This window comes from Bombyx mori, chromosome 3, assembly GCF_030269925.1.
Source record: "Bombyx mori chromosome 3, ASM3026992v2".
NCBI classification, from domain to species: Eukaryota; Metazoa; Arthropoda; class Insecta; order Lepidoptera; family Bombycidae; genus Bombyx; species Bombyx mori.
Window position 1 is genome coordinate 2,460,240 of NC_085109.1, and position 25,099 is coordinate 2,485,338.

The 25,099-nt window shown below is 38.9% G+C and overlaps 2 protein-coding genes and 1 long non-coding RNA gene across 3 annotated transcripts; 1 reads left to right on the forward strand and 2 right to left on the reverse strand.

The window, feature by feature from the left end:
- Nucleotides 1-324: 324 nt before the first annotated feature.
- LOC134200760 (uncharacterized) lies at nt 325-950 on the reverse strand. The gene is made up of 2 exons (XR_009975810.1): nt 779-950; nt 325-616 (listed from the first exon to the last, which is right to left on the reverse strand). It is a non-coding gene; the product is annotated as an uncharacterized LOC134200760 (long non-coding RNA).
- Nucleotides 951-10,883: 9,933 nt separating this feature from the next.
- Nucleotides 10,884-13,544, forward strand: LOC101737431 (TBC1 domain family member 31). Its single transcript, XM_012688529.4, has one exon. It carries the CDS (start codon nt 10,884-10,886, stop codon nt 13,266-13,268), a length of 2,385 nt encoding a protein of 794 aa, XP_012543983.3. The 3' UTR covers nt 13,269-13,544.
- On the reverse strand, nt 13,316-21,736 carry LOC101737572 (uncharacterized). Its single transcript, XM_004923948.5, has 9 exons — nt 21,599-21,736; nt 20,918-21,049; nt 19,943-20,065; nt 18,724-18,905; nt 17,511-17,667; nt 16,976-17,055; nt 16,159-16,333; nt 15,026-15,287; nt 13,316-13,689 (listed from the first exon to the last, which is right to left on the reverse strand). The coding sequence occupies exons 1-9, from the start codon at nt 21,626-21,628 to the stop codon at nt 13,550-13,552; spliced, it is 1,281 nt and encodes a 426-aa protein (XP_004924005.1). The 5' UTR covers nt 21,629-21,736; the 3' UTR covers nt 13,316-13,549.
- Between the last annotated feature and the right edge of the window lie 3,363 nt (nt 21,737-25,099).

The window sequence follows — 25,099 nt, forward strand, 5'->3', positions numbered from 1 at the left end:
AAGCGCTCCGAAATTACAATTAGAAAACAGTCCACGCTTCAACAAGCTACGTAATAATGAGTACTTTCATTTGATAATCGCCCTTACATGCGCCATTACCTTCGATAGAAACGAGAAACGATTATTTACAACTCTTTTTTTTTTTAAGTTTCTTTCATACGAAAGCATAGATAATACACTTAACATATAAGATACAAAAGTAACGTAATAACATTTATTAAGATCACGATTATAACTCGCTTTTAAAAATACGTAAGGTTGGTAGCTTTTTAGAGTACATTTTAGGACTTTTTGATGGGAAGGCGAGTAACGAAGCTGTGTGAATTGTTTTATTTTGACTGTTTAATGTTGTTTCTTTAGATTTAAATGTGTAATAACGGTGGTTTATTAAATGTTTAATATCTGTGAAAGTACACAAAGGTGGGAAAATGAAACAAAGCCGCTGGACGTAGCTTCTCGGGATCCTCCAAAAAGTCGACTGAAAAAGTCACAGTAAATAACCCCCATTTTCTGAGATTATATTTCATCCCATATCATCTCATTTCATGCCATTTTTTCCAAATTAATCAACTTCATTTCATTTCACTTGTTTCCTTCGTTTTTTATTAGTTGTAAACTGTAAATAATTAAAACGGCGAATTATAAAAATCTTATTACTTGACGCTGGCTAATGCACAAATCGTGCCAGAGCCAAAAAAATAAAGAAGAAGGTAGATTTTTGATTGACAAAAAATGTTTTTATTTAAAATTACATGTTGGTAAACAACAAAAGTCTTACAATTTCTCAATCTCTCGGAACCTTGTGGAACTGATCCTAATAATATTAATGTAATAAATATTGGGGTGAAACTCTTTGGTACGAGCTCGTACTAAAATACGCATTTGTTTTTGCCCCGTACAAACATTTGATTTAGACGAAAGTAGTAAAACTGGATGTTTAAAACGCTGGTTTAAAATGACATTAATGAGTGAAAGGTTTGACAAACTAAAACCTATTAAATTACTAAAACTAGTAAACCTACTAAAACTAGTTGATTTTTATACCGAAACTGTTATTCTTTAAGAGTTTTAAATTTAATGGAGTTGTAGTACTCGGTAGAAGTCTAATACTTCTCAGTAGTGCTCAGGTTCTATTTCTAATAAGATCACACTTGTCCTTTGTAAAAAAACGGAATTATATTTTAAGGCATTGCAACAAAGCTATAGGTACTCATATATAAACGGACAAAGCTAAAGTCAATTACCATTACCGTAACAGTTTTCTCTGTGTGTTGTCAACCGATTTCCTTTTTTAGTAAATATTAGTAATAATTTTTTTTATAACCTTTGTAGGCAGACGAGCATACAGCCCACCTGATGGACAGTGGTTACCGTTGCTCATGGACGTCAGCAGTACTAGGGGCGGAGTCAAGTCGCTGCCTACCACAATGTTACCAATATTTTTTTTTAAGAAAAACCAAAATAATTACGGTTGGCAGAATGTTACCAATAAAAATAATGGAACAAAAACCAAAATAATAACGGTCAGCACAATCTGACTGACGCAAGTTAATTCTAATAGACAATAAAAATTCATTAGTAGTACCTTTTTTGTTGGTGCTATAAATAAAAGAAAATCTAATTTTATTTATCGCGTTGTGTAATCGTGTATAATCGATTTATCGAATCGATTCAATCGGGCCGCTTTTCTTTTTTAATTCAAAGACAGACAAACAAAACGAATCCGTCACACTAAGATTAATTTAGATATTATAATTTTAAAGTACACAGTCTCAAACAACAGCGGCTTTAAAAAGACAAGAGAAACGAAGAGGCCTTCAATGTAGGAACAGTCAGTGACGGCATTCACCCATGTGCCACCAAGTCGGTCGTAAGCATACCGGGAAATACAAAAAAAAACGAAAGCAGATAACTAGATGAACTTCATAATCTCATGATTACGGTTTCGTATCCAGCGGGGTCATGACTAACGTGACCAGTGTGCATAATGCGAGTTTTTTAACGTTCTCGATAGCGTAAAAGTTAGCTCATATTTGTATGGAATGGAATCGTTTGCGTACGTTTGTCGCTAGGGGCGCTGTTCCAACTGCATACAAAATTGGGTTAACTTTTACGCTATCGAGAACGTTAAGAAACTCTCACTAAGCGCTCAGACGTTCCGTTTCGAACGGGACTGTCCCTTTTTATAATTACGATCCCGAATCCCGGTGTCCCCAAAATGAACTCTGGAACGCAAAATTGTCCCGTTTTCGGCCGAACGCGAGCGGTGTAAGCTATATTAAAGCAAATTTATTCCTCTAATAAATATAACTAAACATCTTACCTATATATATGTTCTTTAATTCGTAATTTTCAAGCTACAGTCGACAGTCGTCGTGGCCTAAAAGGATAAGACGTTCGGTGCATTCGTGTTGAAGCGATGCACTTGTCCGCGACTGCGGACCGCGGGCCCAAGGATGTTTTTAGAGCTGTTTAACCTGACGCAATTGTTTTTTAACACAGTAATCTGTAACTAAAACTAACCTGTATCCTTCCGAACGTTAGGTAACATACGTAATATTAACCACTTACTACAAATGTGCGTTTAAACAGTCGTAAAACCCTGCGGTTCGCGGAGAACGGCGTAATTAAATACATAATAACGTAATATTAAGCGACTAGAAATCTAACAGCTAGATAATAACAGTTACAATGATTTAGTAACAGCTACCACCAGCACGGCTAATTGTGAAATCGTATTAGAAAATTACCAGGAACGGTCTCATTAAGAGATTTATACATCATTTAATGATGGTAGGACGTTTAATGAGCCCGCACAGGTATATATATACCACCATGCAGTCTATTTCTGCTGTGAAACATTAATGCGTTTCGGTTTGAATAGATTTTTTTTCTCTCCCACCTATGCTGATAGCCTTGAGAGGCTATTTCAGCTTCTCCTTACCAACCCGGGCCCAAACCGGGCGTGTTGCTAACACTGGCCCTAGTAAGACCAGTCCTTCGCAGAATTTACCGCCGGATCGGAAACGCGACCCACCGAGAAGATCCGGCTAGAAACTCAGTGGGCTGCGTCTGTGGGCTAATTTACTCGTCGAGCCCTTCGTCGCAAGCGACGGGTTCGGCGAGGACGGTGACCGGATAGAATAGATGCCGCAGCCGTTGTATTATAGAAATGAGATATACCACTCAACGTTTCAAGGTGTGTGGTGGTATTTGCGTTGTTAATGTCTATAGGCTCCGGTAACCAAGGAACATCAGGTGAGCCATGAGCTGGTCCAGCCAACTAAACAAAAAAGAAACCACTACACGGGATAATCTGTGTGCCCTGTGAATCTCGTAATCTGGTATCGCCATCGTCCGAAGCACGTCTTGTCGGATGCCCCGGGTCCGCTCTTGGTGCTTTTAGGCTCTTCAAGCACCAGTCACCGTCCTACGTCCTACGACGTGCGAACTAGCCTACAGACACAACCCGCTACGTTTCTCACCGGATAATCTCAGTGGGTCGCGATTTCGATCCGGTAGTAGATTCAGTGAAACATTTCTCTTGCTAGGGCTAGAGTTAGCAATTCTCTCTAGCTGAGCCCGTGAGCTCACCTATTGGTCCGCAAGATGTTGGAATAGTCCCTTAGCCTACCAACGATTCGGTAGAGGAAAAAAAGTCACCAAAATTAAGACACAAAGTCCATGTTTGAGTAAAGGTGCTACGACATGGGTGCAATAGATTCAATGTTTGTTTTATAGCGGTTGATAGAGAACGGCCCTTCGAAACGATAACATGTAAATTTACTAATCTTACTACTCTACAATCATAATTGTTAATCATCATAAAAATCAGTAAAAGTCCGGAGTCTAATATTAATGGATTAAAGTACAATACTACCAAAGCGGAAAGCGCAATTAATTACTTGGCAGAATCATTGCGCTGATATAATTGTTACTTTTTGCCCATACGTAACTAGGATAGGGCTTACATAAAGACAAACTCGTTGGCGACATGCCTACATGCTCTACTCAAGTTTTTCTGCGAGATTCATACAGCTTACTTCCTGCGTCTTACCTCCTAGAGAAGATTACGTAAATAAAACTGTGTTTAGTTTCATTACATCATCTATTAGTATAGTATATTAATTAATAAACTTTTACTTTATAATCAGATTAAAAAGTAATAAGCCGATTATTATAATGAGGGAATCAAAAAATAGCTCGGCGTTTAAGTTTATTGATCTATTTCATCGATATTTTTGTATATTAAACTGCGTCTTTAATTAAAACATAGTGACATGTGTTAGTTCCAAACCGCGGAGGGTAGAGGTAAGGGACATCTTGTATAGGGGACAAGTTGAAAAAGTATTCACTTGTAAACAGTAAGCTGTTGATGGAAAACTTCCGAAAATAGGGGTAGTGTAGGAAGTTAGAATCATATCAATAAAGCAGTTTTAAATAAAGTGAAGTGTGCTGGATTTAAATGAAATGTTGTAGTTTGTGGCGCTGTTTTTAAAATCTTTCCACTTGCTACTATGACCATACGTTAATTGCCTCCCTTTCAGTGGAAAGTTTTTAATACACTAAGATGGTGCTCGTTACTTCTACCCATACTCGATCCTGTAGACCGAATGGTAAACAGTTGACGTCACCCAAAGCACGTCATTACAGATCCTCCCGATCCATTAACGGTGCTTTTAGGCACCACAAGCACCGGTGACCGTCCTCGTCGAACCCGTCGCTTGCGAAGAAGGCTCGACGAGCGAATTAACCCATGGACACAGCCCACTGATTTTCTCGCCGGATCTTCTCAGTGGGTCGCGTTTCCGATCCAGTGGTAGATTCTGCGAAGCACTGTTCTTGCTAGGGTCAGTGTTAGCAACTCTCCGGCTTGAGCCCCGTGAGCTCACCTACACACGTTATGGTGAATCTGAAATAGCCTCTCAAGGCTATTAGCATAGGTAGGAATAAAGTTACTTCTACCCAGGGCCACGCCGACCTCCGGCAGCGCCTGTGTGCGAAACCCATGAAGCGCCTCCTATTTTTACAAATCTTCATGTTTCAATGTTTTTATTTTTATTATTTATTAATTTTGACTCATTGTTCTGACGTAAATCTTGGGAGACTTGTACTATAAATGCATTACATATATTATGTTTTGTTATTTACAAGGCACGCGTTGTGCCTATTGTACCTACTTACTTATCGATATATAAATAACATAAATAATTTCGGTGAGGGTGCCCCTATTGTCTTGGAGAATGTGTGCACCGCACACTTCGCGCACAGGAGCGGTGCAGCCCTGCTTCTACCCTCCATACTCTAAACCAACAAGTTAGTCCTTCTTCAAACGAGGCTTATGGAGAGTATTAAGCGGTAGGCAGCGGCTTGGCTCTACCCCTGGCATTGCTGAAGTCCATGGGCGACGGTAACCACTCACCATCAAAAGGAACGTATAGTACCAGGCAATAAATATTGCACATCGATATTTAGAAAGAGATGCTCGTCTGCCTACAAGGGCAATAAAAAAAAAGTTATATGTGACCAGAATCATGAAAGATGAAAATATTTATATTATTTTTAAACCTTTTTTAAGTCACCGACCGGGCCCTATTATGTTTACCTATGGAAATAAAACTTAGAACAGCACTAGGCCTAACAGATATTGCTACCAAAAAAAAACATTTCATTTTCTGCGAAGATTGCAGGTCATTTTTGTGTTATGCTTTTCTGACGCTATCTCTTTGTAGTCCGTTACGATTTTCTGTTTTAAACCATACACACCACATACGTATTTGATCGTTAACATCATTAGGTACATCGTTTGTGATGCAAATTACGAACCGTGCGTGAATTTTTTTATTTCATGAATATTCATTCGTTTAGGTTGATGACGCTTGGGATCGAATTTTGCCCTGGTGAAGGGGTTTTTTAATAATATATCATTAACGTCTGTCCTGACTGCTGCCCATACCTACGTCACCGCCATAGATTTCCGTGTCTCTGACCTTTGTGAAGCGTTTTGATCTTGTTAGCTGGTTTTGCTACGTTATGTTTCAAATACGAAGAGACTTGTAGACATCGGTAATGCAGACAAGCCTTTGTACCTCTTCTAACCTTATTCAAACATAACGCTGGGGAATCAGCGGTGCAGCATGATATCTCGCTTATTATGGCCAACAGGCTCGACTAGACTCACCCAGTAGTCAATCATCGTCGACGTGTAAGACAAAGTCCGCGCGGGTAGGTACCACCACGTGTGTATGTATGAGTATCTGCATCTATGCGTGTTAATTATTACTATTCATAGGTATAAATAATTAATTGATAATTGGGCTCGAAAACAAAAAAGCAGATTACTTCACAGTCTGGAGTAAGTTCTCTGTTTGCACGTAGTCTAGGTCGTGAAGCCAATTTGTTAGTGCATGTTTGCATTGGGTCTGTGTCATGGGGTATATATTGATCAGCTTATTGATTTTATTGTATATTAAGCTACTTAGGAAGCCATAGAAGCGTTGAGCTAACGATGTAGAAACAAGTATTGTGGGACGCACACCATGCCCGCGCCGCTGACTTACGTGCAATGTCGGATCGCATGGAGTTTTCGAGTGTGTAGTAAGTGTAAAGTAGTGTGTGTAAATTTAATAATAATTTTATCGTCAGGCATGCAACCCTAAAACCGATAGCCCTTAGTCGATCCAGTCAGTATTAAGGACACGTTTCAAGTTCCTTTGCATTCGTTTTGCGCACTTTTTATTGGCACGATCAACGTGTTACGCTATCCTATGGAGATATTCTTTGTTCGTAATGGTTTCAAGCACAATCCATGTAGATGTTAGTAGTATAAATGCTAGTTGATCAATCGAAATAAAGCTAAACGGATAGATATGTACGTGCAAAAGTATTATATTTTTCTAATAAATCTTGCCACTAAACATCAAAATATTTAGCCATCTTTACGTTTTAATCTCGCTTTTATTATTTTAATTTAACTTTTTCCGAAATTTCGAATACTTTACAGCTTCCGTGGTGCTTCATCACGGATGACCGAAATAATAAAATGAAAATAAGAAACGCGAAATTAAATCTTACAGCTACTTTATATATGGCTCCGACTCGCGAAGCATCAAGAAATATAAATAAATACAAATAAGGAAATATCAAAAATATCTAATGACAGAAATGAATTTATAAACAATGGAATTAAAAACAAAAGTGAACTTACCCAAAATTTCCGGGGTAGCAAATCGGATATCGACGACACGCGTGACCTTTCCCGCTGTAGTGATGTCCACCGTTGAAGATGACCTCCGAACAGCATGGGGAAGAGCACCTTCCGCTGTCGCACTCCGAGCTGCAGTAGGACTTCGACATCTCACTCCCGTACCAGTACTCATCACACGGCAAATGGTAGCGCCACTCGGGACTCTGCGCTCGATAGCTGAACCTTCGATCCCAAGGCACCAGTTCCGTGCAACGTTCCACATAAGCACCGGCTAATTGCTCCATATATTGCTTGTACAGTCTCTTCTGCCGCTGATTCTGCGATACGTGCAGACGTAAAACGTTTAAAAAACACATAGCGGTGAGGTTACTTTACCACCGGCCGTCCGCACCAGGCGCGTAAGAATCATAAACTAGACTGTCAAAATTACCGGACGCAACGCTCGCTCAGGAATCTCAGAGAAAACAGATAATTTTTCATGTCGCATCACTGACGTTGCGCTAACGAAGAATTCCGCCAACATAACCGATACGATTTCCCGTTGGCTGTTATCGATACGATCGATTCATATTAAACGCTATTTCTATCTGTAAGCTTTCACGCTGAAAGTTGACGATGAAATAATCTCTTAACTAGCAAGTCTTGTGAACGAGAGAACAGCGAAGTAAACAGTTTGATGTAATTCGTTTTAAATTTAACGGTCGAACGAACAGGCTTGGTCGCGGTAGTTCGAGCGTCGCGGCGTCTTTGAGCGAACTGCAAGACGCGGTCACGGTAACGCCATAACTGCTCCGCGTCTATTTAACTAGCATTTCCTCGAGAGGTGAAAAAAAACGTAGCAAATTACGTAGAAAATGTGACTGCGGTGCGTTTGCTTACGAACCATAAAACTGACGTTTGAGTTCGAATAGAACGAAACTCAAAAATAAAATATAGATTAAAAAATTATTGTTATATTAAATGGAATAACGAACTATTGGATGATGGTGTTTATTAATGTAATTCCTCGAGCGTAATAAACGCCATAACTTTAACATTGTCACCAAAACACGTCAGTTCCCATGTCCACTAAGTTTCCCGCCGGATCTTCTCAGTGGGTCGCGATTCGTATCCGGTAGTAGATTCTGCGAAACACTGCTCTTGCTAGGGGTAGTTTTATTTTTTATTACTTAATGGATGGACGAGCTCACAGCGCACCTGGTGTTAAGTGGTTACTGGAGCCCATAGACATCTACAACGTAAATGCGCCACCCACCTTGAGATATAAGTTCTAAGATCTCAAGTATAGTTACAACGGCTGCCCCACCCTTCAAACCGAAACGCATTACTGCTTCACGACAGAAATAGGCAGGCTGGTGGTACCCACCCGTGCGTACTCACAAGAGGTCCTACCACCAGTAATTACGCAAATTACAATTTTGCGGGTTTGATAAAAATTACACGATGTTATTCCTTCGCCGCGGAAGTCAATCGTGAACATTTGTTGAGTACGTATTTCATTAGAAAAATTGGTACCCGCCGGAGGTTAGACGTCTTATCCTTTAGGCCACTACGACTAGTGCTAGCAACGTCCTCCGTTTAGAGCCCCGTGCACTTAGCTACTCGTTCGGTTACACTGGCATGATCTTCTAAGACTACCAGCTTAGGTAAGAGATCGATCCGGTAGTAGATTCATCGAAGCATTTCTCTTGCTAGAGCTAGTGTTCGCAATTCTCTCAGGTTGAGCCCGTGAGCTCACCTATTGATCCGCGCGAATTTGGAATAGCCCCTTAGCCTACCAACAATTCAGTAGGGGAAAAATGAAGTCACCAAAATTAAAATACAAAATCCATATTTGAGGAATGGTGCAACGACGTGGGTGCAATAGATTCGTTGTTTGTTGTATAGCGGTTGATAAAGAATGATATTTCGAAACGATAACATTTACTTTTACTAATATATTTGATAGCACTAGCAATCATAAATCATAATCATCATAAAAATCAGCGGACCCGCGTTGTTAGACGGGGATACCCCTTTACTATGAGACACAAAATCTGCTAAAACAAGTTTGTGGATGGGAAAACGTCTCTTTCGGCCTGTTTGTCAGATGTGTTCGATTTAGATTCCGGAGATACTAAATTCATCAAATGCTATTAGTACTACCTTAAGATATAAATAACGTTTTGACTACGAGAACACGGCACAATTTATGAGAGAGAGGGAGAAAGTATTCTTTATTGTACACCAAAAAACAAAGAAACAGTGCGATATATTAAATACAAAAAAGTACAATTGGCGGTCTTATCGCTAAGAGCGATCTCTTCCAGACAACCTTCAGGTGGACAAGAATCATTTGGAAACGAACTATGGTAAAGCTCATTTGAAAATTAATGATCTTTATTTTATAACTTGTCTTTATTTTAAACTAGCACACCGCTCCGGCTCCGCTCGAGTCTTTAACAAAAATTTCAATGATATTTGACGTTGTTTTTTATTTTTTATTGCTTACATGGGTGGACGAGCTCACAGCCCACCTGGTGTTAAGTGGTTACTGGAACCCACAGGCATCTACAACGTAAATGTGCCACCCACCTTGAGATATAAGTTCTAAGGTCTCAGTATAGTTACAACGGCTACCCCGCCCTTCGAACTGAAACGCATTACTGCTTCACGGCGGAAATACATTACATATGGGTTACATTATTGGAGTTTTAGTAAGGATACCTAATTTTTTTTTAAAAATATTATAGCCTACGTCACTCGGGAATAATGTAGCTTCCAAACAGTGAAAGAATTTTTCAAATCGTTACAGTAAAACTACTGAAAAACTGAAACTCTGAAGTCAGAGCCTATTCAATACAAACAAACAAACAAATATATCCTCTTTATAATATTAGTGTAGAAGTATAGGTTAGATACCTACACCATGACTTTAAATGAATCAGACAAACTCAATCTGTTAAATTGACTTCTTGTGATGTCATTTTTGCCAGTTTCTATTTTATAAAAATCTTCAATTAAAACATACCTACACCTCATTCTAACTCACATTTATATAACTATATAAATCACACTCTCATTTTTAAAACTACATAAAAAAATCATTTTTTATGTAGTTTTAAAGTTTCACTTCATTGATATGAAGTGAAATGAATTTGAGATAATGGAAACTGAAAAGAAAACGAGATAACACGGAATGAAATAAAGTTCAAACGCTTTTTTTTATTGCCCTTGTAGACAGAGTAGAGTGGTTACCGTACTTACCGTTGTCCATGGACTTCAACAACGCGAGGGGCAGAGCCAAGCCGCTGCCTACCGAATTATTTTCCTTTTTCCACATTTATGCAAGTTCAACTATGTTAAGCAGTTAATAAACTTACATTAATACACGTTTAAAACTGAAGAAACACATAATTAACTAGATATAACAGTTTGTACAAACAACTTCGCTCCTCTTGTTACCGCCCAAAAGATGTCTCAGTCATTAACTAAGCAGCCGGTACTCCTTTGCATGCTTTTGACACCCGTTGACACTATTTGACAAGAGATTGTTTTTGTTTTGTAAATAAATACCTACGTAATACTTGTGCACTAAATTTGAAATAATTTACTCAAAGAAAACTTTGCTATGATTTATGAGTACAACTATAATTCACTATGATGTTACTAAAATCACATATTGAAGATACTACAAATGGAATTATCACGAATTGAAAAATTTGATATAAAATTAAAATCCAAACCAAAGGATGGAGTTATACTTCAATTGCATCACACCGTGCGAAGTTCCAGTGGAGAAAGTCATCGCATTAGATTCACGAGGGGCGCGTTCAGTGATAATAATGAGAAACTAGCTTGTAGCGATACCGCTGGTAATGTTTTCATTATCGATTTTTCTGATCTAAAATTCTGGAAGCTAAACGGCGTAGGCCCGTGTACTTGCCTTCAGTTCGAAAATAGCAAACACGACAATTTAGTGGTAGCCGCCTCTAAAAATTTTGAGATAAATTTTTTTGATATCGAAACTGGAAAATCAAATATTACCCTCAACGGACACACAAACACTGTAAAACATATTTCTTTCTCAAATAACAAGGCCAATAATCTTCTCACGGCTAGTCAAGCAGAAGCTATTCTGTGGGAAATGTCTAACTTCACTAAATATTTTACTTTGAATACATTTGTGGGTGCACAAATACAAGAAATCATGTTCACTCCCGGAGGTGACTATTTAGTAGCTTGCTTCAAGAATGACACCATACAAATATGGAAGAATGAGACCATGAAATCGGTCAAGCAGATAATACCAAGTGAATTAAAGCATATGAAAAGTATTGCTTTCACAATGAATGGTCGAGCAATGGCAATGGCGGGACTCAGTCCTGTACTTATTTTATTCAATATGGATACATGGACTACAATTAAATCAATCAATATGACAAAATACAACATTCTTGGTGCACATCAGGTTGCATTCATTCCACAGGTATTTGATGGTGGTGCCAATAAGATTCTGGCTATCCTCAATAGTGTCTGCACGTTGAGCTTCTTAAATCTAGAAACCTTAGGAATTATATACACAATAAAACTAGATTCATCTGGCATTAAAAGATTTGCTGTCAGTCAAACTGGAAAATATTTCTTGTGTATTTTGGAATTAGGGGAAGTGAACATCTATAATTCATCTGAAGTCTTAGAGACGGTTCCTAATAAATCTATAAAGACTGAAAAGAGAGAGATTCCGTGCATTTCTTGTGTCAAGTCATTGTCACCAAAGCATTCAATATCAAAATCTAAAATAGAACAAAAAATGCGAACCTGCATGGACAGCGCCAGGTTAAGAAGGATATTAATACAGTATGGAGAATACCCTGACAAATTTAGATCTGTCATTTGGAGGTCACTCCTCAATACACCTAGAAACAGAACTGCCTATTCAGCTTTAGTCGATAAAGGTATTCATCCGTCTTATAGGAATATAGAGGAACAATTCACAATACATAGTTCTACGACACTTAAAAATTTGAAGCGATTACTATCATGTCTCGCCCACTGGTGTCCACTATTTGGGGTTATAAAATTCCTGCCGGGCTTCGTCTTTCCGTTTGTAAAAGTGCTGCAAAAAGATCCCCTTTTATTATTTGAATGTGTAGCCACCATACTCTTGAATTACTGCCAATTGTGGTTTGAGTATGCACCTTTTCCACCTATTAGCGTTCTAGCTATGATCGAGAATACTTTAGCAGAACATGATCCACAACTCTTGAAACATTTTTGTGAAACAGGCGTGACAAGCCAAACTTATGCACTCCAAATATTAGAAACTGCATTCAGTGAAGTGCTGACTTGCACTGAGTGGCTAATACTCTGGGATCACATTCTCAGCAATGAACCGTCTTTTATTCTCATGGCTGTTGTCTCATACAACATAGTGCAGAGAAACGCCATCAAAAAATTTAAGACTTGTGAGCAATTTGAAAACTTTTATCATTTACAAAATCCTTTAGACAAAAAAACATTTTTGAAGAAGACATATTTAATTATGAACGATACAAGTACTGATATACATCCCAGGAAATATTTAAATAATTTCGCACCTCTAGAAAAGGGTATGTGTTACCAACAATTCACCGGATATCCTAAAACAACTATTTGCCTTAAACTTGCGAATAGAGATGTAAATAAATCCAAACCCACAGATAAAAATACTCTAAAAGAATTAACAGTGAAAAGTCAAGAAAGAGAAATTAGAGATGGAATGAAAAGCAATTCGAATATGTCTTATGATAGTACAAAAGAAGCGAGAGGCGAAAACGTAATAGATAGAGAAAACAGAAAATCACACAAAAAAAGCGAAAAGGACCATTGCAGTACCAAAGATGAACTAGTCACTAGTATATTGCAACCAGCTGGTATACAAATTGACAAAGATAAATTACACAGTAATGAAGCCACAGTTAATAAAACCGGCAGACACTCAAGACAAAAGACAAGAAAAAAATCTGCTAACTACGATTTAGAAAACGAAGTGGAAAGGCTCTTTGAAACACAAAGCAGATCTGATAAATCGGCGAAATAAATATTAAAAAATTATATCAAAAGGAATTCGAATCAAACTTCATGAAACATGTGCCTATTTTTTTTAATTAACCAGTAATTTAAATTCTTTACAACGAACAGTACAAACAATGTTATAAATGCGAACGTATGTTTGTTGGTTTGATAGTCTTTTCGGCATAATGGAGCTAAACATGAATGTGATTAAAGCAAATAGTTAAATATTTCAGGTAAATGAAAAAAATGAACGCACACATACAACCTCAGCAGACACGTTATTAAATTATATGAAATGAAATATTATTATTCTTTTTTAGATGGTCTTGGTATTGTTGATTTGACGTGACTAAACTTTTTCTTGGAGGCAGAACTTAGATTGGGGCTAAATTCGGCGTTCGATCTCGAAGTTCGAACCGGTGCTACCACCTTTGCTCTGAATAAACCTGTAATAAAAGATACAAATTAGTATAAGTAATCGCTTCAAATTTAATTAAGAAAATATAAACCTAACATGACGTGTTCAGAAACGATTGTATTTTTTATTTTTTTATATTGCGTAGACGGGTGAACGTGCTCACGGCCCACCCATTGCTATGTGGCTACCCCAGCCCATAGACAAAACAACGTGAATTCTACAATCTGACGCGAGGTGTATTATCTCAATTACAGAGTAATTACGCAAATCAGAATTATTGAAAGTTTGATTTTTATTACACGAGGTTGTTCCTTCGTCGTGAAAGACATTCGACAAAGTTGCAAGCATGTATTTTATTACAAATGTTTGTAACTGCGGGATTATTACACCGACATTGTCGCGTCGCTTGATACGAGTGCACAAAGCGTATCTTGCCCTTCAGACCAAGATGACTTCCACGATGAAGGAATGATTGATATCTATACTAATATTATAAAGCTGAAGAATTTGTTTGTTTGAACGCGCTAAGCTCAGGAACTGCTGGTCCGATTTGAAAAATTATTTCAGTGTTAGATAGCCCATTTATTGAGGAAGGCTATATATAACATCACGGTAATACCAATACAAGTGGAGCACCAATAAAAAATGTTTCAAATTATTTTAACTTTCTACGTAAATGAAGTGGGGGGTAAAATTTAGCGCTAGGCCAAAGTAACTATTCCACGCGGACCGAGTTGCGGGCAAAAGCTAGTAGTGTAATAAAAACCAAACAGCACCAATATTTATCGCTATAGTAAGCTCAGATTTCGTTCATCCAACACAATAAAGTGCAGACTAGCTCAATGCCGTCTTATTTTAAGTTAAGTTACTTTACACCATAGTCAGTAGTCACCAGCACAACCTATTGTCTAGTCTTCACTATCCGACGCAGTTCCCAACATCCAATAAACCCTTAAAAATATCGTTAGTATCCATTTTTAAACCAATGAAACTAGAAGACGCCACATCTCAGAACAGTTAGCTAGGCGACAAAGTTCGTTAAAAACTAAAGAGTGCGGGTAAGATGTTAAGACCAAACAAATCTGTCTACTCTTTTCCTAATTCGTTTTTGGATGTTAAATAACAGGGTGTTCAGTTTCTGAACGCAAAAATGTCAGCGAGCGACGTCCGCCATGACACCAATTCCCATTCAAATCCAGCAGCCAAGAGCAACGCATCAATTTTATATTTCGCTTATATATTAAGTCTATAATTTGTCATTAAAGGTATAATCAATATCTCAAAACAATAAATACAGTTCACGCTCAATTACCACAACGCAACACAGTGTATATAATTTACAGTTAGTTTCATTCAGAACTTACTGTTTATTTTGCTGCTTTTCTCTTGTCCTTTGACTTTATCTATTTTAATGGCTGGTGGGTCTTTTTTTGTTTTAAAAAAGTTCGGCGATATGCGACGTAATCGCGATGTTTTATCTTTGCTGGTTCCCGGTTTATCGGGCAGTAAGTTGGACGTAGACGCACTGTCGTAACGTTTCAGTCTGCTCTTAGCGAAGTCCTCCTGTGTCAAAAGCGCCGATAGGTTAGGGCTTGACGCGAACTGAGCTTTCGATGTTTCCGCGACCTGCAATCGTGTTTTACAATAATTATTAATAATCAAGAATTTAAATGAAATGCTATAACAATTCTATAACAAGAATTGTTGATTAAATAGGCTCTAATAAGTTTTACGACACCTATGAGAACAGTTTTGCTGTTAATTTTAAAAAGTTACTACCGACATGGATATGTCATTGTTTTAGAACTTCGTAGCCCACTGCTATTGCAAAATTTTCACGAAACGCTACAAGAACTTTTTTGCGCTCCGGGCCAATCTAGGCCCGACCTCTTTTACACTAGAAAATGAACAATCTCGCCAACATTGAAATATCAGCGATATCTAAGCATCAACTAAATTGGTGTGACTATTATCCTTCTTATCAGAGCTAGACTGTTTTGTCTAGGAAATGGGTAAGACATATCGCAACTACACATTCCCTATCACCAGTCTTAATAATAAAAACTACCTCATAATTAGGGGAAGAATTAGAAAGATAGGACAGACAGATGATGAGAAATCTTTAGCAGCTCAAGGACACCGGCGATTATTGTGCAGTTTATCTGATAAATGGCCAGACAATATTTTTTCACTAAGCGTTAGATTAGATTATTATTAATATTATTATTGCCCCCAAGGGTGATGGGACCAAAGACCTGTCAGGCACTGCGACACACGCTATAACTATTATAACTATATACTATATACTAACTATTATAACTACCTGACAGTAAAAAGTCTTTGTCCAGCCCCTAATCTAAGAAACTGGAATATTTCGTTGGACAGATCTTTTCATTTCTACAAAACATAGAAGATTCTATCTGATGAGCGAGAGATAGTTTTCTGTTAAGCTCAATCATACGGCTACTTCAATTTTGCCCATTCACTTAGAACTTACCTTTAAAACGGATATTTTAGATACATCCAATACCAGCGAAGATAACGATGAATCATTCTTTGCATCATCTACGATTTCCTTGATAACATTCGCTAGTTGCCTCCTCAAGTCCTCGGCGGTTTGCTCTGCGGCCAATAGCGATCCCAATAAGTCGTTCTGCGGACCTTTTAGAGGACTAAAAACAATTTGTGTAATATAAAAGGTGTTTTATTAATAATAATAAATAACTGGGCACAAATCATGCACGGTCGTCCGCCCCAAATTAAGATTCCCTGTGTTATGGCTACCAGAGACTGACAAACATACCTATATATAAGTTTAAATATATAGGTACATCATATTATGATGGTGTGCGCGCAGAACGATGATTTGAGACAACAATTCTTTGCAAAATATACAGATTTTGGACAAGTTGGAGGTGTAAATTACGTATTAGCCATTCCGGAATCCGAAATGGCTAAGTCACTTTACAAAATAGTTTTGGTGGGCCTTCAGAGACGATAACATTTTCCTAATTTTTTTATATAATTGTTTTGTTACTCTCTTTTGTTGCACAATGGAGTGGCATATTCACTAGGTGAATAATCTCCTTAAATAAAGATAATATATACATAGATAAGAAACACCCAGACAAAGAGCAAAACAGACCTGTTCATCACACGAATGTTTGCCCGATGTGGGAATCGAACCCACGACCCTCAGCGCAACACAGCCGAACTTCTGCACCACCTTTCAAAGATTTGATCAGTTTTGATCTAATATTTTTTTATTTATATAAGTTCTAAGGTCTCAAGTATAGTTACAATAGTGAACATACCTTGATGTTTTGTTCCGTCGTCTAGCACTGCCAGGCGTGGAGGATAGCGTGTAAGTACTTTGTCTTTGAGCCATGGGTTGCTGGAATTCATGTTTAGTCTTCAATCGTAACGTGTTATGGCAATTAGGGTAATGACGCCTTGATATTAAAGTCCGCTAAGAACGCGACTTACTGAGATCAATAATTCTATGGTCGTCAATCGCAATGTGTTATGGCAATTAGGGCAATGTCGTTTTGATATTAAAATCCGCTAAGAATGCGACTTACTAAGATCAATAATTCTATGTTTAGTCTTCAGTTGCAATGTGTTATGCAGTTAGGGCAATGCCGTTTTGATATTAAAATCCGCTAAGAATGCGACTTACTGAGATCAATAGTTCTATGCTTAGTCTTCAATCGTAATGTCTTATGGCAATTATGGAAATATCGTTTTGATATTAAAGTCCTTTAAGAATGCGAGTTACTGAGATCTACAATTCATTTATAAGCTCAAAACGCATTGAAAACAACGTCATGTTTCAAAGGAGATACGTACTCTTATTTCCGCCTTATCGTCGTCAGTGGAGGGTTCCGAATTGAGACGAGATCGCTGGAGTGTTCGAGGAACAGGGAGCTGGTCATCTTTCCTGACTTTCGTCAAGGTATCCAACGAGCGACATCTCGTCGGCGTATCCGATTTAATTTGAAAATGCCTAAAATGCAGGCGGTTAATTTGAAAAGTTAATACCACATAAATTTTTAAGCCAACAAAATCTGTGGCATATTCAAAAAAAGTATGACTGGGAATAGAACAGTGTGATAAGTGCGAGTTTGTTAACGTTCTCGATAGCGTAAAAGTTAACCCAATTTTGTATGCAGTTGGAACAGCACCCCTAGCGGCAAACGTACGCAAACGATCCCATTCCATACAAATATGAGCTAACTTTTACGCTATCGAGAACGTTAAAACACTCGCACAAGCACACAGGTCTACATTGCCGAACACTGATCCCAGATTCATTCAGTACTATTCTGTATAGAGCACAATTTACTACTTAAATACTTTAATTTATTCACATAGTGTGCCTAGTGGAGGAATTGTTCGAGATGATACCGGCATCTCGTTTTTACCATCGCACCGCCCGCCACCGGAGTAGAGTTCATCCATACTACCTGGAGCCACTGCGGTCATCCACAGTGCGTTTCCAGAGATATTTTTTGCCACGTACCATCCGGCTATGGAATGAGCTCCCCTCCACGGTGTTTCCCGAGCGCTATGACATGTCCTTCTTCAAACGAGGCTTGTGGAGAGTATTAAGCGGTAGGCAGCGGCTTGGCTCTGCCCCTGGCATTGCTGAAGTCCATGGGCGACGGTAACCACTCACCATCAGGTGGGCCGTATGCACGTGTGCCTACAAGGGCAATAAAAAAAAAATAAAAAAAAAATACCTTGCCCCTAAATATCACAGACTTCAGATAGAATAGACAGTTACATAATCACCAAATCAGATAAATACCTACATGCTATTATTTCCTCATCGTGGGTAGTAGGTACATAAAGACGCGTTGTTGCGGTAGCTATCATATAACACAAGATATTTGACAGATGCCTAAATCTCTCTAACGTCATCTTCAAGATAAGTTTGCTTATATAAAAGTTCCGTACAAATAACATTCACCCGCTCGGTGAAAGATCTTCCTTTCTCGCTTACTACCAAATCGATAACATTAGTTAGTAAAAACCGGATATATGATTAATTAATTCTTACGATTTCTCAGGAGTTGTCAGTTCCAACATGCTAGCTGATCGATTGGCTATCGCTTCTTTCTCTCTGCGTTTATCGTCCGTCTCATTGTATTCTTTAATATACCGTATTACATCAAGGAGTTCTTTCGTAAGTCTGTCTCGATGCGATTTAGGTAAGGAACCGAGGAGAGACCATCCGAATTCCTGCGGAGAAGATTTTTGGTGTCATTTAATTAGATACTGTTTCTGAATAGTAGCACTCATAATGTGGATCAGCCCTTTTTCTCACTTTATTGCTTGGGAACAAGGCATAGTTTAGGTTACAATTTTATTATACTTTTACATCGTGTTTCTCCATTTGATGATATAGTCAGATTAGTCACTCGATGCCATATTTGTGTTTTGTTTTTGTTTGTGAGGCGTTATCTAGTGGTAATAGATCTATGCTTATCTATACTAATATATAAGTCTACAGAGGTTTTTACGGATGTTCCGTTATAACTACTGAACTATGCATCCGATTGACTTGAAACTTGGTATCCATGTAGAAAATACATGTACTTAATGGATAGGCTAATATTTATAATCTTAGTGCGGGTGTGAAATAATAATGTTAATTTTAAATGCCCAGCGAAGCGGACGGGTACAGCTAGTTCTTTATAATTGTTACTTAGTCTCTTGTCTCGAGACGGGTGGCGGCAAACACACGTTGATATCCACGGGCTTCAATAACCACTGAAAAGTAGGTGGCTCGTGAGCTTTATTTCCTTTCTAAGCATATGAGAATACAGCCGTTTTAATAGTAAGTAGCCTCAGGCGTTCATTGACATCAGCAATGCTAAGCCGTTGCATAATACTGAGGACTACCCTCAAACCTCGTTTGAGAAGGACATGCCAGGAAACACAGTGGAGGGTAGATTTATTGCAGAGAAGATCGGTGGCAGGTGGTGCGATGTTGAAAAGGAGACTAAGAAGTCATTTGTAATAATTCCTCAGAACACTCACCATAGAACATAAGGTATATAAATCATATAGAGGACCGAAGTCTTTTCGCAGACCCCGAGGTCCCAAACCATCGTCCATTCATCATTTCAAAACCAAAATACTACCTAGCACTGGAGATGTGTATCGTAACGAAGTTACGCATTTGCAATTCAAAGTATGAACAATAGTTCTTGGCACTCCAGTGAAGAATTTCATAGATTTAGCGATTGATAACGCCCTCATTAATTTATATCTACCTTATCGAGATGTTTTCCACCGGTGACGCCGGAAACCTGCCATATACCACTGTTCTGTTCGCTGGCGGATGGACAGGAGCATGATACACTGGGACTTTCCAACACCACGTGCAAGCCTGATGACTAGGAAATAAAATAGCTCATTTAATTTTAGCATCGTAGATGGAAACCCGACCTCATTTGGTCCTAAGTATTTAAGTAGGTTCTAAGTAGGTAGCAGGCTAAAGTGGCAATGGGCCGGTCACATCTGTCGAGCCAGCGACGCCAGGTGGGGGAGGAAAGTCCTCGAATGGAGGCCACGGGTGGGTACCCGGAGCGTGGGGCGTCCTCCATCCAGATGGACTGACGACTTAGTGCGCACGGCGGGAAGTTGTTGGATGTGGAAGGCGGAGGACCGCATTCTGTGGAAGGCATTGGGAAAGGCCTATGTCCAGCAGTGGGCAGATAAAGGCTGATAATGATGATAACTTCACGCGCGCACATACCAAGGAATGAGGTAACTTGCCATTAAGTCAGTCTGGCTGTCAGATTTTGTTCAAGAAAAGCACAAGCATAAAGTCAATACCTAAGAATATTTTAAAAGTATTACTGTATCTCAGTTTTCAGACTTCATTAATTATGGTGCAACGTATTCCAATGGACAGCGAATGGTGCCGGTCAATTTTCAAACTAAACACAAACATACCTATTTATTTATTTTCTGCTGTAACTCGTAATAGGGAATATGCACCCACACCGACTTTTACCACTGTCTTTTCCATGTATTTCTACGTCATTGCTGTTCAATTGAAAGTCCTTCTTATCAATGTCGGAACTCTCATTGTGGCTTCTATGTCCACAAGGCCGCGGGGTCACACATCCTCGTTTGGCTTAATAAAAATAATTGTTTCTATGTCCACAAGGCCGCGGGGTCACACATCCTCGTTTGGCTTAATCAAAAATAATTGTAACTGATTCGCCTAAACGAAAACATACCTGACAATTAATAACAATGGTCCTCGCTCCGGCGTCTTCGCCGACATTTGCTTCCGTAGACTCGAGAGATTTAACACTGAACCCGAGACATTGTAGTAACGCACACAGCTCCACCACATCAGTATACGCGTCCTGGTTGATGGAAACGATAATATTTGTTTTATTGCGCTAGATGAGCAGATGATTTCAAGGCCAACCTGGTATTAAATGCTAACTAGGGTCTCTAGAATCACAACTCTTATGTCCAACATAAGAGCTAAGGTAGAAATCTTTATTGTACTATGTGATAACTAAATTGTACTTATGACGTGATAGAAGTTAAAACTTGATAAATCTCAGCATAACTTCGAGAGAAGTGTGCTGGGAGTAAAAATCAGAAACAAAAAAATAAACAGTAAAATAAAACAATTGATGTCGGCCATAAATGGGTTAAGATTAGAAAAATAACACAATACTCTACAGAAAGATATTACAGTAATTTAGAGACAAAAAAAAACGTAAAACAATAACAGTTTTTACCAGTTTTTTTTTTATTGTTGATGTTAACAAAGAATCAAAGAAATCTACAAAACACACAAAATCAAATTGTTATCTCAGATGGCTTCAAAGCGCAACTACTGGATTTTTTTAGTAGAAATTAGATTAAGATTCATCAATTTTCCCTGTGAAAAATAAACTTACGGTGTTTAAGGTTGCGGACATCGTTTGCATTTATCGAATTAAAATAATTTTGGCTTAACAAGCAATATAACTACAATGTGTAAACAGCAAAATGTCTGGATAAAAACTACCCTCATTTATAATACATTTTTTTTTGTAATTATATTTTACTTCGGTCTGTAATCTTATTATTTACATTCGTTTTCGACAGTTCTTTTTCAAATTTTTATATTTTAATTTGATTGGACTTTTTGGCGGGAACGCGAGGAGTGAAGCTGTGTAGTTTGTTTTATTTTGTCTATTTAGTGTTTCTTTAGGTTTAAATGCGTAATAACTTTAAAATCTAAATTAACTTAAAACTTTAAAATCTAAATTTAAATGCGTAATAATTAACTGCTTAAGCGCCTTATTCACGATCCATCTTGCTGTACGTCCCGCCAAGGCCATGCACGATGCACGATGCAAAAGGATCATGAATAGGCTTGACGTACGTCGATAATTATTATTAATTGTTTGCTGGATTTGCACGACCGATTTTGCGTCCAGCGAGTGCCCGCACCACCGCGGCACCGCGAGCGTCGTGCAGATAGACAGTGAATAACGCTGACGTACGTCAGAGCGGTCCTGCGTCGTGCGTGCTTGATCGTGTATAGACTTGCTGTACAGCAGATTTAACATTTAGAGCTTGTTTCGAGAGGAGACTGCACGTCAAAATGGATCGTGAAACACTTTCAAGATTTATTGAAAGATATAAGTTCCACATGTTTGTGGAATGTCTCAAGCGCAGCTATATAAATAAACCAAAAATAATAAACGTATTACAATTTTTTAGGCCCATTTTAGTTGAAGCTGCAAGGATTGATAGCGTGCGTAAAAAATTTTTTATATATATATATATTTTTAGCAACGGCTTAATAATTTAAATAAATAAAAAAATACAAAAGTGGGTAGGAACGATCGACACAGAATATTAAATCTAAGACAAGTGAACGCTGCGCGCGCTTCCAGCAAAAGTGATCCGAGGTGGCGTGATGTCCCCGCTGGTCGGTTGGTTGCCCCTCCAGATGACAAGTTGCCCCTCCAGATGACGTCACGAGTCCACGTGAGTGCTCGTCGTCAATGGCTCCGCCCATCGACTTTGACTTAAGAGGGAGTCGACTCTAATACGGCCTCTCCTGACTGGTGGACGTCCACGTTCACCTCGATGTCATGACCGTCTTCAATCTCTGACGATGCAGGACTCACTGTGTGCACAGCGTTGCTATCGGGGTGTTTTATGATATCGTCATAGAAATAGATTGTTTGCATTACAATCATGATTTTGGTACCATGAACCATTAGTAAAAGTTAGTAGTTTTTGTGAGCATTTTACATCACATTTCAGTGTGTTCATGTATAGTAGGCTCTTGTTGAGTTACGTTAGATGTACTGACGACACGGCACTGTTACCATATCGGGTGTATAATATACTGTGAGAGTAAAGTCTGGTTGACATGGCCAAGTTAACATGTCAAGCTAATACACTCGTAACGTGAACTGCGTTACCACGTCACACCTTTACGTGAACTTTGTTACCACGTCATAACATATACGTGAACGATGTTACCACGTAAATATCTGCGTGAACTATGTTACCACGTTACAACATCTACGTGAACTATGTTACCACGTAAATCTCTGCGTGAACTATGTTACCACGTAAATCTCTGCGTGAACTATGTTACCACGTTACAACATCTACGTGAACTGTGTTACCACGTAAATCTCTGCGTGAACTATGTTACCACGTTACAACATCTACGTGAACTATGTTACCACGTAAATCTCTGCGTGAACTATGTTACCACGTTACAACATCTACGTGAACTATGTTACCACGTTACAACATCTACGTGAACTATGTTACCACGTAAATCTCTGCGTGAACTATGTTACCACGTTACAACATCTACGTGAACTATGTTACCACGTTACAACATCTACGTGAACTATGTTACCACGTAAATCTCTGCGTGAACTATGTTACCACGTTACAACATCTACGTGAACTATGTTACCACGTTACAACATCTACGTGAACTATGTTACCACGTAAATCTCTGGAAGCATGCAGTCAACCCCAAGAATGTTTGACATTACGCGTCACTGGTGACTCAACTAGTGCCTGAACCCTACGAGGACTCGGCCTAACCTGACCTCCACCAAAAATTAAATCAAATCGTGAATCTGTAGACTAGCGTTCGCGAGTCAACCAGAGGGCCCATTATGCCTCGTATCATTATTAAAGTTCCGAGTTTGTCAGTCAGACCTCTGACCATCTTAATACAGAGCAACGATCTCCTGGCGCACTCGACGTATGAGGCAAAGCAATCTGATGCTAATTGCATAGCATTATAAAGAATATTGGCATACTCTAACTTTCGCGGACACAACGGCTTAAAGTCTTTTACGAAGTTACCCCACGTCCGGTCACTAGACAATCACACGTGTAACCAAGTACGCTCATCACTCTTAAGACAGCTCAAAACTCGTGACAAATACTCAGTGCCTTCCCAGTTAAGGATCTAGCCCATTCTACTTCCTTACACAATGTGTCTATGGCACGGCAGGGTAAAACTTAGAAATAAAGTAACCATGAGCTCGATCTGAATTTACGAATCTAATGGATTCGGTTAACTTCCGTGCTGATGTGGTAGTTGCCTTTTTATTGTCACAATGCGTGGTGGAACTATTTTACATCTATTCTCAAACGCGGGTACAATCGACACGGCGATGGAACAACACGGCGTCCCGTTTGCATGATCACCGACCTGGACAGTCGGACTGTTGTCTAATTGACGTATTGATGGAGTGTGCCGACTAGTAACATTTTGAACCCTTCGAATGTTATTTCCACCCATCGAAACTGAGCATTCAGTCTCGAGCATGTTCTATCGCGTCAATAAAAATAGACCGTAAGGTCGGTTGTGATAAAGTCGTTGAGCTAGTTACTTGGTGATTTATTACATTTCATAAGAGGGTATCCGACAAAAAAAAATCTACTTCGCACCAAGAATCGATATCATTAACGCTGGGGTCAAAATTAGAAATATAAAAATGGTTCGACCTTACTTTGGACAGTGCACTTAATGCTCCGATGATCCTGTCTGTAGCGTCGTACGCGCGGGACTCTGACGGCGGCGGTGATGTGATTCCCAACGCCACCACGGGTCCGGCGCCACCACCGTCCGCGGTCGAGGGTCGTGCGTCTTCTATCTGCGACCCTAGCGGGCTCGACTCACGCGCAACGTTCACATTTGAGTTTTAAGCAATTAAACGCGCCAATATTATTCTCCAATATTGGTCTCGAACATTCGGCGAATGCGAGCGTCCTCCTACCCTGCTTCCAGTTACACGTATATCGGTCATGACGTTGTTAATTTAATGCAAATTTTAAAAATAAACTGTACGCCAGGATAACCCAAAAGCGGATAGGGCACAAGCCCTATCCCACTTCTGATTTTAGCAACGGCTTAATAATTT